Genomic DNA, 19,513 nt, shown 5'->3' with positions numbered 1-19,513 from the left:
TGTTAGGTGAATTTATACATGAATTTTTACTAGATTGAAATAATATTCTATGAAATAACCGTTACTACCTAAACTCAAGGTCAGGTGGCTCTGAAGTCTGTCAAAATTGGTGACGCGCCTTAAGTAGGTTAACCTATTCTTGAACGGCCACTAATTGTCAAATCAATTCGCTGACACCGTGTTGTTTTTATTGGGAATAAGAATGCCGTTCTGTTGTTGTGTTCCCGGTTGCTTTGGTAACTACAGGAATGGACCGAAAGTACACGTTTTTAAATTTCCCCAAGATCCTGACCTAATACGCAAGTGGCTAGAAGCTATCCCACGTGATGATTTCATACCTACAAAGAGTACCAGGGTGTGCGAACAGCATTTTCATAAAGACGATATTTTAAACTCAATAACAGCGACCGATTCAAGAACTGGCATTACATTAACTGCTCCTATGAGATATCCTAAGCTCAAGCCAGATGCAATTCCCTCAATATTTCCAGGGAACCCGCCTTATTCTGCTAGAAAAAAATTGCGTCGCAATGTTTCTGCAAAAACAACGGGTGAGTCTTACTTCAATCGAACAATTCTGAAAGTAATTTCATATTGGTAGGTATTTAAAATAATATGTTTGTCAGTTCACTAGATTCTACATCATTGTACGGATAATGATCGTGTCATCGATGCCGGTTATCTTTACAAAAAATTCCGTTGTGTAATGATCATCTATACCTATACAGGGTGGGTCACGGTCGAAGGTAGCAGTGTTGAAACCAGAACATTTTCTCCGGGAGGAAATTTCAACATCGTCAAAAATTCGTTTTGATTTTGAGGGAGAGTTTTTGTCTTCGGAGGGGTATCAGTCATGCTCCGGGAGGTATTAACCCCACCTGGTCACCCCCCTGGATTTAACACTGGATGGTACCCTGGACTTTAACGGAGAACGGAAAGTACGCTTCTATTGAAAATTTGGTTTCTTGTTCTGTTCCATCCATCTAAAATATTGTCAGCGCTGCGATGTTGTCGCTTATATCAAAAAGTACTTGAAACTTTGATATTTCAAATAGAACACCCTGTATATTATTACTTTATTCCTTATTTAAATTCAAATTTTGTAGAAATTAGTAAAAAGCATAAAAATAATCAGATTGATGGTAGGTCACTTCTCTTGTTATAGGAAGCTCAATTTTTCTGTGTTCATCAATAGTTGAAACCATAGAAATATTGAGACTCTTAGATAAAAAAAGGTTTTTGACCATTTTCTATTATTTATATTGATACAAACCATACGATGTTATATATTTTTGAAATCAGGAAAAATTGAGCTTTCAAAAAATGGCACAGAAATATAGTATTCCCATTTGAAAAAACATAACTTTAGTTCATAGCTTCGTATTTAAAAACCCTTTTGAAAAGTCGAGCACGCCACTGGATTCTACGTAAAAAAGTGCCTGTATGACGTTTTAATTTCAGAGCTCTATCATCAGTATTAGCGGAGATATAAATGTTTTTCGATATCGCCATTTTTCCAATTTTCGCTTATAACTCGAAAACAAAAGAAGGTGACCAAAAATGAATACTACCCTTGTTGGTTTTTCAGAAAAAGAGACCGAGAATAGGGTATCAGATTTTGTCTATCTTCTCTGGTTTATAAGTTGTAGTGCTAAAACATCGAAATTTGCCCACCCTGTACATTTTGTAGATATATTCATGAAATGTCATAGTATTTGTTAATTATGATAAATCTATGATTCCAAGTACCGAATTACTCTTAAACCGCTAAGGATAAGGACAAGGAAGTCAACACATCAACAAGCAAGAGGCTACGGCAAACCGTAAAAGTAATAATATATACAGGGTGTTTGATTTGAAATATCGAAGTTGTTAGTACTTTTTGATATAAGCAGCAAAAACGCAGCGCTGAAAATATTTTAGATCGATAGAGCAGTGGTTCCCACCCAAGAAACCAAATTGTCATAAAATGGTACCTTCCCTTCCGTTCCGTTGTAACAATTAAAAAAAAATTAAGAAAAATTGATATTGCTTTTTCAAAGTGAGAGCAAACCCCCTCAACTCAGCTCTAGTTACGCCACTGGTCTCACCTTACGGATATTTCGTTAGAGACAAAAGGAAACATCATGTAGATGGCGGTGGCATCCAAAGGATGCAGAGCATTTCATTGGTTGCATTTGGGTCGAAAGTCGCTTGTCTTTTTACCTCGACCGTGTGTAGGATCGTTTTTTTGTAGGTTACGTTAATTGTATGTCTTTGTTTGTGGATTTCTTGTGTTTTGCTGTGGCAGTATCCCGTGATGTGAAATTGTGAGTTTGCATTCTGTGAAAAAATGGCTTTTTATTAAGTTCAATAGTGACGGTTGATGTGTAGTTAGTGGCATATATTTGCTGCATTATTATAAGAATCGCTAAGCGATATTTCAAGCTGTTGTTGTCCCTAGTATAACTGGGATCTCGAACGTAAGTAGAATTAATCATATAATTACTTTGATACAATTCACGAATTTAATTATGCATTCTTCCTTTGCCAACGTAATTTTTGGCGCTTTTGTTTTTGTTAATTGCTTGTCAATATCAACCACCCTTTTGAAATACTTATTAATTTGTTTTACAAATTATTGTGTAGATATTTTTGATACATAGGCCTACGGTTACCTAGAATTATACTCGATTGAAGAGTTCAGCAAATGCAAATTAAATTTATATTTCTCATTTTTCAATACCAGAAAAATTTCTATAGAAATATCATGAAATTTATACCTGTTATATATTTATATTCATTGAAGCTGTTTCATTGAGAGTTTGGTATGATTGTTAGTGGCGTTCATGCCATTTTTTGGGCCAATAGAAAACAATCAAATCAAGCTTTCCCAACCGACCGTTTGAGTGTTCGATTGAAACAGCCAAAGCGGTGACCAGTGGCGCACTGACGAAAGCCAAGATTTATATTGGAATAACGGTGCAGCATGTAATAGAGAATATGGGGATTTCCGAGTTGATGAAATTGAAGTGAAATTATGGAATGGAATTAATTATGAAAAATGAATTATAGATAATTATAGATATAGAATTATAGATTTTAGTTCAATAACTTGGCGTCGGATTGGAAGAACACCTTGTTTCATGAAAAAAACATATATCCTAACAAGCTTCGTTTTCGAGATAGAGGGTGTTAAAATTTGACAAAATAACAGTATTTTACTTATACCTTCAGTATTGTTACATTCATTGTTTTAAATTTTTTGGTATTGAAGTCTAGATAAGGTAATGTTTCGAATTTGGTAAGTGTGTCCTGTAAAATCGATCCAGTAGCGTAGATATAGGGGTGCGATGATCCTTTTCCTATTGAAAATCGAGTACAAATCAAATGCTATCCACAAAAATTGATGTTTCAAACTCACCCATTAGTGATAAATGAAAGTACCAAAATTGGCCTAGTTCATGAAAGTATATCTGATGAATGTTCCTACTGAGATGTTCAATTAAATGGCATCTGAAAGCGATTCAATAAACTACGCCATTTTTGTACTTTCTTATATCACTAATCGGAAAATTTAATTTTTGTGTATAGGGTTTGCTTTGTACTCAATTATCTCGAAAACTGTACAGCTATTTTTCTTAATGAAATACTGTTGATTTCAGAAATGAAATAATTTATAAAACGAAGCTTGTTAGGATATATGTTCATATGAACTTTTGAAAAAAGAATTCGATTCACAGAAATAAATTCGATAATTTTTCTGTATCGCATTCTCTTGTTTCGCTTCAATTTCATGACTTCGAAATCCCCATGTTTTCTATTGCTTGCTGTAATGTTATTTTAATATAAATTTTGCCTTCAGGTGTTTCCATCAAACGATCTGGTAAGTTCACACCGGTCCTAAAATTCACAAAACTTGAATGTTTCAGATGTCTGCTAGAAATATATGCTATCATATGCCTGCTGGAAATAAATGCCAATTCTACAAATGTGGATTAACTCTTAGAAAAGATCCAACATTGAGGTTGTACAAATTCCCTGTTAAAGATCCTGACAGATGTGAAAAATGGCTTTTAAATTGTGGTAAGCTCATCATTTGATTATACCTGGATATTCACTGAATCATCAGTTTCTGAGCTCTTGTGTTTTTAAAACATTTCTTACTTTTTCGTCAAAATTTTCTACGTTGAACTAGTTTGATTTAAATTTTGGATTATTTTCATCAGAAAAGGATTTGATATGTATGAAAAAAGTAAAACTATGCTGTATTAGATGTTGAAAAAGATTCAGTATGATTCGAAAGTTGGTAGATGAAGAAAAGAATAGTAAATTTCTGATATAAATTTGCCTGCAACTTTCGAATTCCTCAATTTATGTATGATAAAATTTTTTAAGAAATTTGCCAAATATCTTCTTTATTTCCTAAAAAAAGTTTTCGTTAGAATGCAGACACCGGTTTTGTTTCAGCATATTTTGATTTTTGACGATTCGTCAAAGATGGCTCCTATTGAAATTTGAATTTTCCTTCTGAACAGCCTCAGCGTACCTATTCCATTAATCATTCACATGCAGTTTTCTGCTGAACTGTTTGTTTTCAGTACATGTACTGTCAATGATCATTTGTATCGAATTTGGGATACTTTTAGAATGTTGTTTTAATTTTTCAATGACAAAATAACAATTAGTACCTAAACGCCAACGTATCTCTGTATGAAATTTTGAAAACAAGTCATATGATCGAGTTGAGCCCATAGACTTTAATGTTCAGGAGGTCTCATTCTACAATATACGAAAAATTCAGAAAAATTAACCGGTGACAATTTTTTTTATTCAGGCTGCTGCCTGGTGCTTTTGTTATTTCCTGAATAACTCAAAACATACAAATTCGATTCATTTTTGTCAAATTTCGTGAGGATCGCTGCACTTTTTTTTCTCGAAAATTTTATATTTCGGAACCAATCCTTCCTCTAGTGCGACGATGATATTCTAAAACTGATTATCAAGTGTAAACTGGATCGGATTTGTGTATTTTTGACGAAAAAACAACAAATTTTCGCGTTCCTTCGCTCAATCTTGAAAATTTCAAGTCGCTATCTCTTCACGTTCGAAAGTTATCGTGGAAACAACCGGCCAAACATAATTGAATTTGACCTCGAATTCTTCATCGGTGAGTCCAGGGCCGTATCTAGGTACTATAGCGCCTGTGGCAATATCTTAGACAGCGCCCCCCATTTTCGAAGATTTTTTTTTCATCGATTATATTTTCTCATAGTATTTTTTTGGACATAACTCAAGTCATATATTTTGTGATTTTTTTATGCTCAGTACTCAAATTCTAGGGAAGGCTAGCAATATTTTCAATGTTTCCAGCAAGGGCGTAGAAATGGGGGGTAATTATCCCCCTCCCCCCCAATATTTCCAAAATATAATATTTCAGAATTCTCGCATAAACGAAAAAAGAAAATTTCTCCATAAAAAGAACCAATAAACATTTTACTTTCCTCTGAAATCGACACGGACTACAAAATCGGACCCTTTTAAGGTTAATGAGTAAATTATCGCTTTCAAGATGAGTACTTTTACTGCACTACTAGCACATCTATGTCCGAGGTTTATTATTTTCCTTTATCTATCCGCTTTGTCGTCGTCGTCCCTTATTTGCCATGTGTAATTTTTTTTCCATTCGTAATCGGCATACACTTACTCGTTGTTTTCGGTTTTTTGTTTCATTTTAGTCACAAAATTTCAATACTGTAGTTATCAAAATACCGAACTAAGTAATTCGCATCGTCAATTGTCTAGGCCGTGTTATACAATTTATTGTGATTCATTCAAATTGCAATTTGATTGTGCAGATATCAGTTTTGAATTGATTATATCTAAACGGTGTTCCTAATGTGTACAAATGAAAATGAAATGAAGATTTCTCGGATCATTTTAAGAAAAAAGTCCTATAATATGAATCCGCAAACGCTTTGGTTTTGAGATACCGGTATTAAAGTTCAAGTTTTTTTCTCATAGCACCTTCCCTTCACAAGATATTCAACTTGAATTGGCATAGATCGTCCGATTCAAAGTTTTCATCTTGTGATATGCTCATTTTGTATGCAAATCTACAGGGTAATATTTTTTCTGGAAGGGTACCTGCTTCTTTCCACCAGAACTATTTTTTGATGAAGCACTGGTACTTAGAAGAATGTGAAAAGAAACTCTGGTCTAGTACAACACTTTTTGGTTTCTTTTAGTTTTGTCGTATCTGCTTTCGATTTCGAGAAAAAATTATTCTGTCTGGTGCTCTTTTTTCTCTTGATATTTTTGAGCGCCCCTTCAGACCTTGCGCCCGTGGCAAGTGCCACCTTTGCCACGCCCTAGATACGGTACTGGGTGAGTCGTTTGATACCATTCTTGGACCGAAATTCGAAAATTACAGATATTTGGGCAAAATGAGCATACTGTTTTCTAGATAATATCATTCTTTGATTCAATCTTATGACTTTTGAATAACTCTAATGAGATTTTTGTTGCAGGCAATCCTAAACTGATGAATTTGAGCCCCAAGGATCTTGGAAATAAAGCCATATGTTGCAAGCATTTCGCCCCTCATCAAATAGAAACGGCCAGATTACCTCCCCAGGCTGTTCCTATAAAATATATATCTGATGATTCAGATTCAAGTAGTACACATTCCAGGATTTCAGGTATTTTTTATAACGGGTGTTTTTTTTCGAGGTATATAACTTTAAGTTGGCATTACTGTTCGAGATGGCGACCGATTTAACAGCTGTTAAGTGATTTATTCTCAGTTTGGTTTAGCAATTCATCATGAATAGATTCACGCCTGAACAACGCTTGCAAATAGTGCAATTTCAAAATAATGGTTCTGTGCGGAATACGTATCGCGCAATTTTGTTTAGTGATGAAGCGCACTTCTGGTTGAATGGCTACGTCAACAAACAAAACTGCCGCATTTGGAGTGAAGCTAATCCTCAAGTGTATGTCGAAACACCGTTACATCCAGAAAAACTGACTGTTTGGTGCGCTTTATGGGCTGGTGGAATCATTGGTCCGTACTTCTTCAAAAACGATGATGGCCAGAACGTTACAGTCAATGGTGATCGGTATAAAGCCATGATTACTAATTTTTTCATTCCTGAATTGAACAACCATGATTTCCAGGAGCTGTGGTTCCAACAAGACGGCGCAACATGTCACACATCTCGTGCCACAATTTATTGAAAGACACGTTTGGTGACCGCCTAATTTCACGTTTTGGACCTGTGAATTGGTCTCCAAGATCTTGTGATTTAATAATAATAATAATAATAAGACTACTTTCTGTGGGGCTATGTAAAGTCATTGGTCTATGCGGATAAGCCACGAACCCTTGACCATTTGGAAGACAACATTCGCCGTGTTATTGCCGATATACGACCAAAAATGTTGGAAAAAGTCATCGAAAATTGGACGTCCAGATTGGATTACATCCGAGCCAGCCGTGGCGGTCATATGCCAGAAATCATATCTAAAATATAATGCCACAAGATTATCTTGCGGATAAATAAAATTCATGTCAATCGAATCATCGTTGTTTTATTGCAATTTAAAGTTCTATAGCTCTAAAAAAAACACCCATTACAATATTAATATTAGGTGTTGTAAAAATAAATCCATTATTTTTCCAATAAATGGCTCTAGTTATCTGTATCCCGCATTGTATAAGTCCGATTGTGTTCCACTAGATATCGTTAGAAAGATGAGAATTCGTACTAGAAAAACTTTTCTGACAGTTTTGTGATTTGTTGGCCAAGTCAACAAAATCGATCCATTTTTGAGCTTGGTTGGGAGGTTTTTATGCATCCACCTCATACTCCAGACCTGACACCAAGTGATTACCTATCTGTTCCTGTCCATGGCAAACAATTTCGCTGGTGAAAAATGTGCTTCGACAGAAATTTGTGAAAATCTTATGCTTACGTCAGCAGTTACCCTGTATAATAACACAATTTTTTTTGTGCATTCAAAATTATTTATGAACGAAAATAACTTCAAGGTTGGCAACGCAGAAAAAAACGTCAAGAACGAATATTGTTATCTATGATCTGACATCTGTCAGATATAGACGTCAAAACACAATTGACGTTCATATAAGTAATATTTATATTTACTTCTTCCAATATTTTTCGCTGTACAATAGTATATTCTAAAACAAGTTGCAGAATGGGCTCCTATTCCAACACGAATGCGAAATTCAAAAACGAGCGACGAAGGAGCGAGTTTTGGAACGCATGAGTGTTGGAATTGCCTTCTGCAACGAGTATTAGACGATATTTTCTCTATTTCAGTCAAGTTTTGCGAAATATTGTCGAAATTCAATGAAAAATTCAGATTATATATCCTAGTGACTTTTGTATTGTATCTTGGCAGTTGGTGTGACTGTTACGAAAATTGACAGATTACGGAATTTGAATATGAATCGTATGTTTCGAATTTAGACATAATTTACAATTACACATTAAATTCGTGAATTATGTCTGACGAAATCGATTGAACACTACCAGAATTATGAGAATTTGCGAATATGTAGCGAATCATTTCTCTATATCCCCAAATTATATTATATTGACAATTATTGACGTTTGTTGAAATTTGATAGGATTGGAAGTCAGCATAGACAACCACAAAACGAAAAATATATCTGAAAATGATGCTGTAATGAGTTCATTACAGCACTGTTTTTTAGAACTGTAATGAACTCATTACGATACAGAAATAGAGAAATAGTATTTTCATTAAAGACTGATGTTTCCATGACAATATTTTATGACAAACGAGAAACATAACCAGTTGTTCAATTCATTTTGAATATTATTTCGTTGTGTTGACGAATGTATCAAATATGAGTGCCTTTGATGATATAAGTGAAATAGAAAATACCTTGGAGATTAGTTGTAGCTCAATAATACCAGAAAAGTCCAAACTTCGATATGAAAAAACATACAAGCATTTCAAAAATTGGTGCGACGAAAAATATGGTGGAAGAATAGATGAAAAGATGTTATTGGATTATTTTGTTAGGCGTAATGATACGTTAAAAGCACCTGGTAGTCTTTGGGCAGAATATTCTATGCTGAAAAGTACAATATTTCTAAAAGATGCTATTGATATTTCAACATTTTTTACATTAATTGGCTATCTGAAAAAAAAGAGTGTTGGACACAGGCCTAAAAAGTCTGGTGCATTTAACAGAGAACACATTAAAAAATTTTTAAATGAAGCACCTGACAATGAATTTCTTATACTCAAGGTATTTAAATCTGAATAGATTGTTGCATGAGAGCAACACTTGAATACCTTTGTATTTTTAGGTAGGTCTGATCTTGGGAATAGCAGGAGCTTGCAGAAGGGATGAATTGTATAATATGAGGATAGATGATATAGAAGATCATGAAAAATTCGTAGTTGTGAAAATTCCAAACACTGAAAACAATATACAACGCTCTTTCACAGTAACAAATGAACTTGATGAAGAAATTCATTATATAGATATCTTGAGGAAGTACATTGCGTTGCGACCAATACATACAAAAAGCAAAAATTTATTTTTAAATTACCGTAATGGAAGATGTAGTATACAAGTGGTGGGAAGAGGAACTATTGGTAGTTGGCCTGCAAGAATTGCTAAATATCTGGGATTAGAGGATTCTCAGGTTTACACTGGACATTCCTTCAGAAGGACATCAGCAACATTAATAGCAAATAAAGGTGTGGACATCTTGAGCTTCAAGCCACATACTGGATTGAAATCTTCTGAAGTTGCTGGAAGCTATGTGGAAGATTCTTTAACAAAAATAGAATTTGCTGAGGAAGTTCTGCATGATAGTGCTTTGACCGATGCTAGATCAGTTTCAGTGAGTACCAGTGTCACTGATGCATAAAGAATTGCTACTAATAATTGTCTGTTTAAATTGAATGTGTCGTTAGTAACTTTGTGAATGTATTGAAATTTTTGGTTCCATCCATCCATGCATTTGTCTGTCCATCTATCCTTTTGAAGCATTGTCATAACTTTTCAGAATCTACAAACTAGTGTTGAAATAAACATAGTCTTTTTAATACGATATCATATGAAAAGCGATTTATATTCAGAAATTAAGACTTCCATCACCATGGTTTTTGACATTTTTCGGCATACCTTAAACTTTTTTTTTAAATAAGTAATTTCAGGAATAACTTAAAATTTTGCAATGTCATTCAGGAACATCCTGTATATTTTTGATATATTATTCCCGATGAAAAACTATTTTCAATATTCTTCTTTAATTTCCTCTGTTCTTGGGAATGCAATCAACATAAAATTGTGCATGAAGCTTGAAATTGTCATTCTACATATCATTGCAGAATTTTATCTCGATCAAATCCATTGTTTCGAAATTATTCAGGAAAACAGAATTCCGAAAGGCGATATTTACAGAACCCCCAATTAGATTTTGTCCAAACTTAACCTCAGCATTTGAGATCCGTGTTTACGGCCAGACGGATGGACATAATAGAATTTCACAACGGATTTGTTATCAGTGAGTTGAAACTCATCATTGAGACCATGAAATATATTTTTACTTTTATTGAATGGAATACTAGGATTATTATGCATTTAACATTGTAGGTTCACTTTGATCCTGATACTTGTGCAAAAGTAAGTGTTGATGGAAAAAGAAAGTTCACACCCAACTCTGTTGCTACAACTTTTTCTTTCGACCATAGTACTGAAGCAATATCAGATGAACAATTAAATTTTGGGGAAGGTTAGTCATAATTTGAATTTGAATAATGCCTGTAATTATAAACAGATGTGTTGATGTTCCTAGTGCTTCAAGTTTCATCATCCGCTACTGTAATTATGTATTTCAGGGATTGTTTGAAAAATTTTACACTAATAAAGAATTTCTCTTCTAAATAATTTGTTTTTGAATCATGCATTTGTTATGCACCAAAATTTTTCTAGAATACCTCCCTCTTCATTTTTCGAATGGATATTTATAGATCTGCAGTTATCTATTAATTTTTTTTTAAGGTTAATTGCTACAATATATTATCTGAATGTTTGCCATAAGATATCTATTTGTATTTCAGATGAATTTGACACTGAATATAAAGAAACAGATATCGGAGAATCAGAAAAAGTGGAGAAAATAATAAAGAGCGAAATTGTTGAACCTGGCATCCAAGATGGTGAAGCCATCCTGATTCAACCACCTCAAAAGGTAAGTGAAGATTGGTTATTTCCTATTCCAAGAAATTGATCCATGAAACGAAAAATTAGATTATTCATTTAAATTTATTATATTACCTTCAAAGTTCTGAAATAGTTGTCAATGATATTGAAAACTTTTAGATGATGATGATTTTGACCTACAATTCTTTATCAGTCTTGTAGAAAAATAAGTTTGGTATTCTTCTAAAACAGGAATTCAAAATAAAATTGATTTTTCTATGCTGTTTTTCTAATGCTGTTTTATTTTCAGATAATTGTTCCGGATCAAAGGGCTTCTACTGTTCGTATTTTAAACACACCTGTTAATATTAAAAATTCAAGCACACTCCTCCAAGCTGTAAAGACCTTGGAAATTCCCGGGAAGTCTTCAAAACCGAATAATTCATGGTTTAACAAGGCTGCAACTGCAATTTCAGGAATCAACACAAATTTATCCTACGCAATGACCCAGTTGGATAAGGCACAATCCAGCGCTACTAACGCTGAACAACTTGCAGTGGTCCACAACAAGCTACAAGAGATCTTGAGCAGTTCTATCAATTCCTTGATCCAGATCAGGAAAAATTTGAGATCTGACTTCATTTTGGACATCAAAACGACCAAGTTTCCTCCAAATAGCGCCACTGATACAAAAGGACAAAATGTATTAGTTTTAAATCTAGCAACTGCTAATTCTACCCTAAAAAGAAAACTTCCTAAGTTTTCTGAAAGTATAGCAAAGAAATGGATGTCTCAAAAACCACCCACACCAATCAGACTAGTTCTAGACAAGAGTAAGGCAACAACATCTCATACCACTCCAGCAACATCTCATACTATACCAGCAACATCTCAAACTGTACAAGCAACATCTCATACTATCCCAACAAGATCTCATATTATCCCAACAACATCTCATACTATCCCAACAACATCTCATACTATCCCAACAACATCTCATACTATCCCAGCAAAACCTCATACTTCAACTAAAGGTTATTTGAAAGTAAGAAGTTTTCGACAGTTACTAACTGTTCCTTCTTCTTCCATAAGTTTGCCCGAAGTACTGAACAAAACGGGAACAGATCCTCTCAAAGATGAAAACAACATAGCTGAAGACAAAAGTGGAAATAGCGAAGATAAAGTTTACGTACCAGAAAAGCCTCCAAGCGAAATGATTGCTGATATGTTTACAGATGGAGTTGAACAAATTTATACGATAGAGACATCGCAAGTAGAACAAGAAGGTTGTGAAGATGAAGAAATGAGTGATGACAAAAATGACATAGAGATAGAGCAAAACCAAATTCGAAGGACTAGTATAAGTGAAGAAAAAGTAGGAAGTTACAGTGAACAAAACGGACTTTTTAGTGAGTGTAGTGAAATTTTGGAGGGTGAAGTTGAAGTGAAGGTAGAACCCAAAGAAGAAATATGTAGTGATGATGATCGTTCTACCCTAAGAAACCTTTCTGAAGAAAGTTGAGAAAAAATAATTATAGATTCAAAGATCATTGAAAATACACTTGTTGAAGATGGTAGAAACTGTGTCTTCCAAAAAAAACCCCACAATGAAAATTATATATTTTGTTAATATTGAAAGTTTTATATTAATTCATTATTAAAATATATAAATGACAATAAAAATTTCAAATAAATACAGAATATTCAATTTCTATCAAACATAACATAGATAGTGGAAGGTTTACTTACCTTGAAATTTTAATTATCAATAGTATGAAAATTGCTTCTTGAAAGTGAGTGAGATCCATTTGCAGAAACAAAAAGTTAGAAAGACTTTCAACCAAAAGAATTAAAACTAAAGGTAGTATGATTTTTTTTCGTGAATTTTCTCCAGTTGGATTAAAATTATGTATTTTGAGTAACTATGAAAAAAAACATAAAAAATTTAAAAGCGTTTTTTCTAATGTCACAGAAAACTAAAAAGTAGGACACGTATGAAAAAAAAAAATGAAATGATTTTCTTGCTTTCAACTGAAAGAATTTCAATATAATTTAAAAATCGTGATGAGTCTGTTTTTTTTTATTTCTGTATTTTGATCAGTTCGAATAAATGTATGCTGTTTTCAAATTAATAGGTACAATTAACAAGAATTCTCAGAAATTGAGAAAAACGTGGAACATATATACATTTCTTATCATACAATTTTAATCAGATATAAATACATTAAATATATAAAATATAAAACGATAAGAATATTAAAAAAAATAGTCGAAACACAACAAAACTTCGATTGGCAAAAAGCAATATAATCCGATTGAAGCTCATAATAAATTTACTCGTAATGCATAAATTTTCATCAAATTGTATTTTCTATATACAGTGAATAAAAGTATAAAAAAGTTATTTATCAGTTCTGTATATACAGATGCAAGAACACAGATAGGTTGAATGGAGTTCTTCCTAATATCGGAAGTGACCTTTTTTGGAGCTGCTGTTGTGATAAACTCTTAGAGGTGTATAGTTTCCGTTGCCATTCATATCTAAAAAAAGGTATTTTATAGATAAAAAAATGTACTTCCACAGTTTTCTATATGTGGTACTTACGTTGAACGGTAGATGGCGCCGGGTCTGGTGGAAGTTGAGTCGGAGGAATACAGTAAAATTTTAGGTAGAAATGGTACGCGAAGAAATAAATGGTAGCTATTATGGCTGCTGCAATTGCGAACCATTTGTGGACCGTTTTGAAGTTATCTGGGTACTCGGAATACGCTAAACCGCCAAGTAGAGCACCCACGAATCTCCCTAAAAAAAATCATGAAATAAATTAAAAATATAAGTACCTACTGGATATTTTACACTATGATTCAGTTATTTCTTTGATATTTTGCCTTGAAAATTCATGGATCAATGCGATACAGGGTGTTTCATTGGGAAACGGAAATACTTCACAGGTGCATAGGTGGCACGAAGGCGGTTCTGGAGATACCCCATTTATTGGGTCTTAATGTTCTTCCAGCAGTGGACGGTTTAGGGCTGAATGATGATGACTGTCTTCGTAGCCGAGATACAGGGTGTTTTATGAATTTTGCCCGTTTCTTTCTGAGGCCATATCAAACGAACCACCCGGTATATTTTCTTCATATTTGGTAAATATGTTCCTAATTGAGAGCCCAAACGTATCATGCAATAACCGCCTTGAAAATCCAGGTCCGGGTTAACAAAAAATTATGAATCGTTTGAATACTCGAAACAACACACTCTACATCGGAATTTTGAAAATCTGTTTTTATATTCGGAAACACCACTAAAAACTAAACTGAGACGCGCACTTCAAATTTTCGCGCAGACAGTTTTACTGCACAAATTTTCAATGTAAAAGTGAAGTTTTTGAGAACTTGGATACCTGAAAGTGGTTTGAAGTGACTTTTAACAATGAATTATCAGAAATATTGAATCCATAATTATTTCAAGACATTTACGTTGAAAATTTGTGCAGTAAAACTATCTGCGCAAAAATTTGAAGTACACGTCTCAGTTTAGTTTTTAGCGGTGTTTCCGAATATTAAAACAGATTTTCAAAATTCCGATGTACAGGGTGTTGTTACGAGGATTCAAACGATTCATAATTTTTTTGTTAACCCGGACTTGGATTTTCAAGGCCGTTATTGCATGATACATTTGGGCTCTCAATTAGGAACATATTTGGCAAATATGAAGAAAATATACCGGGTGGTTCGTTTGATATGGCCTCAGAAAGAAACGGTCAAAATTCATTAAACACCCTGTATCTCGGCTACGAAGACAGTAAGACCCAATAAATGGGGTATCTCCAGAACCGCCTTGGTGCCACCTGTGAAGTATTTCAGTTTCCAAATGAAACACCCTGTATAACAACCTATTTTTGGATCGAATTTCACGCTAAAATTTTCCAGTAAAATTATTGACGGCGGAAGGACACATTATTTTTTTCGATTTAACACGTTAATGAACGTAAACTGAGAAAATTTTAGAGAAATAAATTTTTTTTTCTGATCAATCTCATAGTTTTATTAATGGAAATAATAAATCATAAAGAATGAATAATAAAAAATACGAATATTCAAAAAATTAATGAGCAATAAAATGTTTTGAATGAATATACGTTGTATCAGCATTGATGCATCTGTAGCTTGGGATTTTAATGAAATAATTCCAAAGAATTGAAATATACATACATAGGTACATATATCGAATCTGAGAAAATAAAAAAACGATAAAACAAAAATTTTGAATTATGCAATTTGGAAATCATTAAGTTTCGGATTTATGAAATTTTGAATGACACCAAAGTGGATTTTTTCGAAATATATGAATCTTTGATGAAAATAAGATATTAGAAATTCCTTCAAAGAGTATTGGAAATGACATGGAAAACTTACCAAGACAGAAATGGGCAATAACTGGTAATGCCTGACCACATGTAGTGAATTTTCTTGGAACCAGATGTCTTAGATATAGAACGGCTGTTACCCACATAAAGTGTAGAGAAATGATTTCCAGAATTTCACAGACCAATATTAACGATGCTTCTTGAATTAGAACAAGAGCTAAAACAAAAAATATACAAAAAAAATGAATATATTTCGAGTCATATCGATCATTATACGGTTCTAAACGTTCTATTTCAAATATCGCCATAAGAAATTATAATTATAAGAAATATTCATATATAAGGTGTCCCATTTCAAGAATGAGATTGAAAACTTTTTTTTTTTTAAACATATGACATTTTCGAAAAACTACTAGCATTATTACTGAAGTTAAGAAAATTTCTGAAAGAAGCATTTTGGAATTCTTGAAAATTTTCAAACAGAAATTGAGATAGAGTGAAAAATTGGAAACAGTAATTTTTTATTTCTTTCATAATTTCGTCAAAATGTCTATAGTTTTCGAATTTTGCGCCAGAAATGATTCCAAACGATAAGGTTCGACTCAATGATGACGAAACCGTCCTCAAATTCAATTCTGTTCGTCCGTACGGCTATCCGACTGTATATACGATAACTTTCTAACGGAAGGGCCGTTAAAATTTTCGGGGTAGGTTCGAATCTTGAATGAGTTCATAAATTAGGAAAATTCGACTAGTGTGAATCTTTGTTTCTTCGTTAATTTCAAAACTGATTCGATCGGCATGAAAAAAATGCATTTGGATAGAAAAAGGCAATTTACAGCCTCGTGCGAAATCTCATATTATTCGCATAATCAGAACAATAAAAATTTCAGAATAATATCGAAAAAAAAATAACTCAATATTCTTATATTTAGTTCTTTCGGGACACCCGTATATGGATTTAAGGCCAAACCGCAGTTGGATATACGTACCTAAGTGATGCACTATGTAATTGACGAAGCAGAGTATCAAAATATTGGAGTGTCCACAGTAGTCCACAATTTTTTCTGCAAATGTTAGATAAGCTATTGCAGGTATAGCACCTATAGCGTATGTCAGTCCAATGATTGCAGCTGAGGGGTTATTCAGCTTTACAATGTGCCTGAAAATAGACAGTTTGTTCGATATGGTCATTTCAAAGGGAGGTTTCCGCTGTGATAGTTTACAAGTATTTGAAAAATCAGGTATAATTACTGGTACACAGGAATTTAAATGAAAATGGTTTCACTATAGGTTGTTTTAAAATTATTTCGCACGCTACTGAGTATCAGCAACATCTACCCAATCGTCTTGGAGTTATTGTGATTGAATTCACGCTTTCTCAAAATTTTATAATTCAGAAGATCTTTCACTTAATTAGTAATATTTATTTAACTATTACTAAATGAGCCTGCAAAAGCTCTTCTGACAGATAGATGGAAATCCTACATTATTACAGACTTTTTTGAGCGCTCGTCAGCGAATAGACCACAGAAAATATACTAACTGACGAAGAAAATGCAACATCCAGAAGGAACTGTCTAAATTTCATCTTTTTTTTTGCTAAAACATAGATAGTATAGCAAGGAGTACCTAAATGATTGAATTTGGAGAAAAAATCGTGAATGTATATTCATGTAAACAATTTTTGTTACTTAAATATTATAGTCATTTTTTGCAAGTTTTTTAAATTTTATAACAAAACCAGCTGTTCGAGGAGATTAAAAGTCGATATTTAGGTGTTATTAAAATGCTTAGAGCACGTGTACGCGCAATTTAGCGCCCAGCTAAGTGAAAGAGGTTGAATTATTGGTCTACGGGAAGCGGGGTTGTCATTTCGAGAAATCGCTAACCGTACGAACAGAAATCCAACTACTGTTATGAGATGTTGTGAAAAGTGGTTTGATAATGCCCAAAATCGAAGAAGAGAAAGCACTGGACGTCGAAGGCGCACAAATGAAGTTCCAGTTCGACGTCTAAGACTTATGGCCATTAGAGACCGATTTGCAACAACTCGATCTTTGGCTGATGAGTGGTTAGGAGAACAAGACCATCCTGTAACTGTCCGAACGGTTTACCACCGGATAAGGTCTTTTGGACTGCAGCATTATGTACCCCATCTTGTGTTACCTCTGACGGTTGAGCATCGCCGGCAACGATTACAGTGGTGCAGAGAATGTCAACATTGGAATGTGTAATGGCATCAGGTCGTCGTTTCTGATGAATCTCGATTCTCCTTGGGTGCACATAATGGCAGCAGTAGGGTTAGACGTTAACCTCAGTTCGATGTTGAGCGTCATGTACACCGGACAGTAGGCGTTCTGGTATGGGGTGTTATTGCACATGCAAGTAGGTCACCTTTAGTCTTTATTCGAGGTAACATGACAGCGCTGCGTTACCTTCTAAAATATTGGAGCCACATGTTCTCCCTTACCTTAACCAGCTCGAGAATACAAAATTTCTGCGAGATAATGCCCGACCTCATGTTGCCAGAGTTAGTTTAAACTTTTTCGAAGCGACCCATGTGAATCTTTTGCCATGGCCTCTCAGAACCCCTGATCTTTCGCCCATAGTGCACGTTTGGAACATAATGGCTAGAGGGCTTGGAAATTTACTGCTGCCCCCACGGACTTTGGCGGCTCTGAGACATGAAGTACAGGTAACTTGGGATAGTATCCCTCAAGAAAATATAGACCATCTTATTGCATCAATGTCGAGACGTTTTGGGGAATGTATAGATAATCGCGGTGGACAAACACATTATTTACAAATTTATTAAAAAAAATTGTAAACGTTTTTTTCTCCAAATTTCAATCATTTACTCCTTGCAGTTATCAAATCTATGTTATACCAAAAAACAGCATCTTCTGGGCGTTGCAGTTTCTTAGTCAGTTAGTATATTTGTTGGTTTATCAATTAATTGTAAATAATGAAGATATTTACCATGGCAAAAAGGCATCTATAGCGTTCCAGAATATTCCCAGACAGAAGAACACTATTCCTAATGCAATCACTTCAATACCATACTTCCTTACAGAAGACATGGGCAGGGCCAACATCCCACATCTAGTGTGCCACCACCATTCTGGAGGACTCAGAGGCATCGTCCTAAAAACAATCAAAATTTCGGAATTTGTAAAGTGAAGATGTGCAATCATCTCAAGGTACTGAAAGAGCAGACAAAAGCAACTTACGTATCAAAGATGAGAATCAGAGCAGCTATCACCATCAATACCGTGAAGGTAATAATTGCAACCAAGAAACTACCATTACCCAACCATCCTATCAATGGTGGAAAAATGGCTAGACCAAGAGCACCCAACGCGAACTGTTTACCAACATCACCTCTTCCGGTGGAAGTCTCTCTGGTCGCTATGACGATAGCAGCATCAATGAGGACCAATGCAGCAGCTGGGAAGATATCTCCAAGACATCTTACGAGGATGTAAAGGTAGTAGCTGATGTTATCGTAACCACACTGAGATCTCTTGAGTAAGCTGTTTGTGTTGTTGTAAGGCCAGTGGATTTCACAGCCTATTACTGGACGGCAGTCTATGTCTTCTTCTTTCAGCTGTTGTACCACCTCTGGTGGCAACCTACACTTCAAGTCGGTAGCTGGAAAATGGTGAATTGTTTCATTAGAAGAAAAAATGTGAACTTGTATGGTGGGAATGAACGATGAACTACAAAAGAGTGTCTAGTGCGGTAACGATGTTTTTCCGATCTTAACAACTAAAGGGTGTTTTTTTAGAGTTATAGAACTTTAAATTGCAATAAAACAACGATGGATTATTCGATTGACACGAATTCTATTTATCCGCAAGATAATCTTGTGGCATTACATTTTAAATATGATTTCTGGCATATGACCGCCACGGCTGGCTCGGATGTAGTCCAATCTGGACGTCCA

At 34.4% G+C, this 19,513-nt stretch overlaps 2 protein-coding genes across 5 annotated transcripts in view; one reads left to right on the top strand and one right to left on the bottom strand.

Annotated features, from left to right (window-relative positions):
* The first annotated feature begins 2,155 nt into the window (after nt 1-2,155).
* Nucleotides 2,156-12,888, top strand: LOC123684303 (protein TIC 214-like). Of its 4 annotated transcripts, XM_045623504.1 has the most exons (6): nt 7,588-8,171; nt 8,758-9,286; nt 9,348-9,890; nt 10,646-10,784; nt 11,113-11,243; nt 11,505-12,888. In XM_045623504.1, exons 2-6 carry the CDS (start codon nt 8,879-8,881, stop codon nt 12,714-12,716), a joined length of 2,433 nt encoding a protein of 810 aa, XP_045479460.1. In that variant the 5' UTR covers nt 7,588-8,171; nt 8,758-8,878; the 3' UTR covers nt 12,717-12,888. The 4 variants fall into 4 exon arrangements, with proteins under 4 accessions (XP_045479464.1, XP_045479463.1, XP_045479462.1 ...); XM_045623508.1 differs by lacking the exons at nt 7,588-8,171; nt 8,758-9,286; nt 9,348-9,890; nt 10,646-10,784 and adding exons at nt 2,156-2,462; nt 3,912-4,065; nt 6,510-6,680; XM_045623507.1 differs by lacking the exons at nt 7,588-8,171; nt 8,758-9,286 and adding an exon at nt 3,991-4,065.
* Nucleotides 12,889-13,378: 490 nt separating this feature from the next.
* Nucleotides 13,379-19,513, bottom strand: part of LOC123684115 — a 33,920-nt gene continuing 27,785 nt past the window's right edge. The window contains exons 8-13 of the mRNA XM_045623245.1: nt 18,798-19,218; nt 18,547-18,711; nt 16,557-16,726; nt 15,614-15,781; nt 13,800-13,997; nt 13,379-13,735 (exon numbers count right to left, since the gene is read on the bottom strand). Of these exons, the coding sequence (XP_045479201.1) occupies nt 13,656-13,735; nt 13,800-13,997; nt 15,614-15,781; nt 16,557-16,726; nt 18,547-18,711; nt 18,798-19,218 (1,202 nt within the window). The 3' untranslated portion in view covers nt 13,379-13,655. The remainder of the gene's footprint in view (nt 13,736-13,799; nt 13,998-15,613; nt 15,782-16,556; nt 16,727-18,546; nt 18,712-18,797; nt 19,219-19,513) is intronic.

Source organism: Harmonia axyridis, chromosome 7 (assembly GCF_914767665.1).
Source record: "Harmonia axyridis chromosome 7, icHarAxyr1.1, whole genome shotgun sequence".
Lineage (NCBI taxonomy): Eukaryota > Metazoa > Arthropoda > Insecta > Coleoptera > Coccinellidae > Harmonia > Harmonia axyridis.
Note: the sequence above shows the minus strand (reverse complement) of the source record. Positions and strands in the feature narration are given on the sequence as shown.

What these genes read in the sequence shown, in the direction of transcription:
- LOC123684303 (XM_045623504.1), top strand. Translation starts at nt 8,879, where the DNA reads ATGAGTGCCTTTGATGATATAAGTGAAATAGAAAATACCTTGGAGATT. An exon ending in CCGATGCTAGATCAGTTTCA is followed by an intron (nt 9,891 to 10,645) that starts GTGAGTACCAGT and finishes TTAACATTGTAG; the next exon opens with GTTCACTTTGATCCTGATAC. An exon ending in TGATTCAACCACCTCAAAAG is followed by an intron (nt 11,244 to 11,504) that starts GTAAGTGAAGAT and finishes TTTTATTTTCAG; the next exon opens with ATAATTGTTCCGGATCAAAG.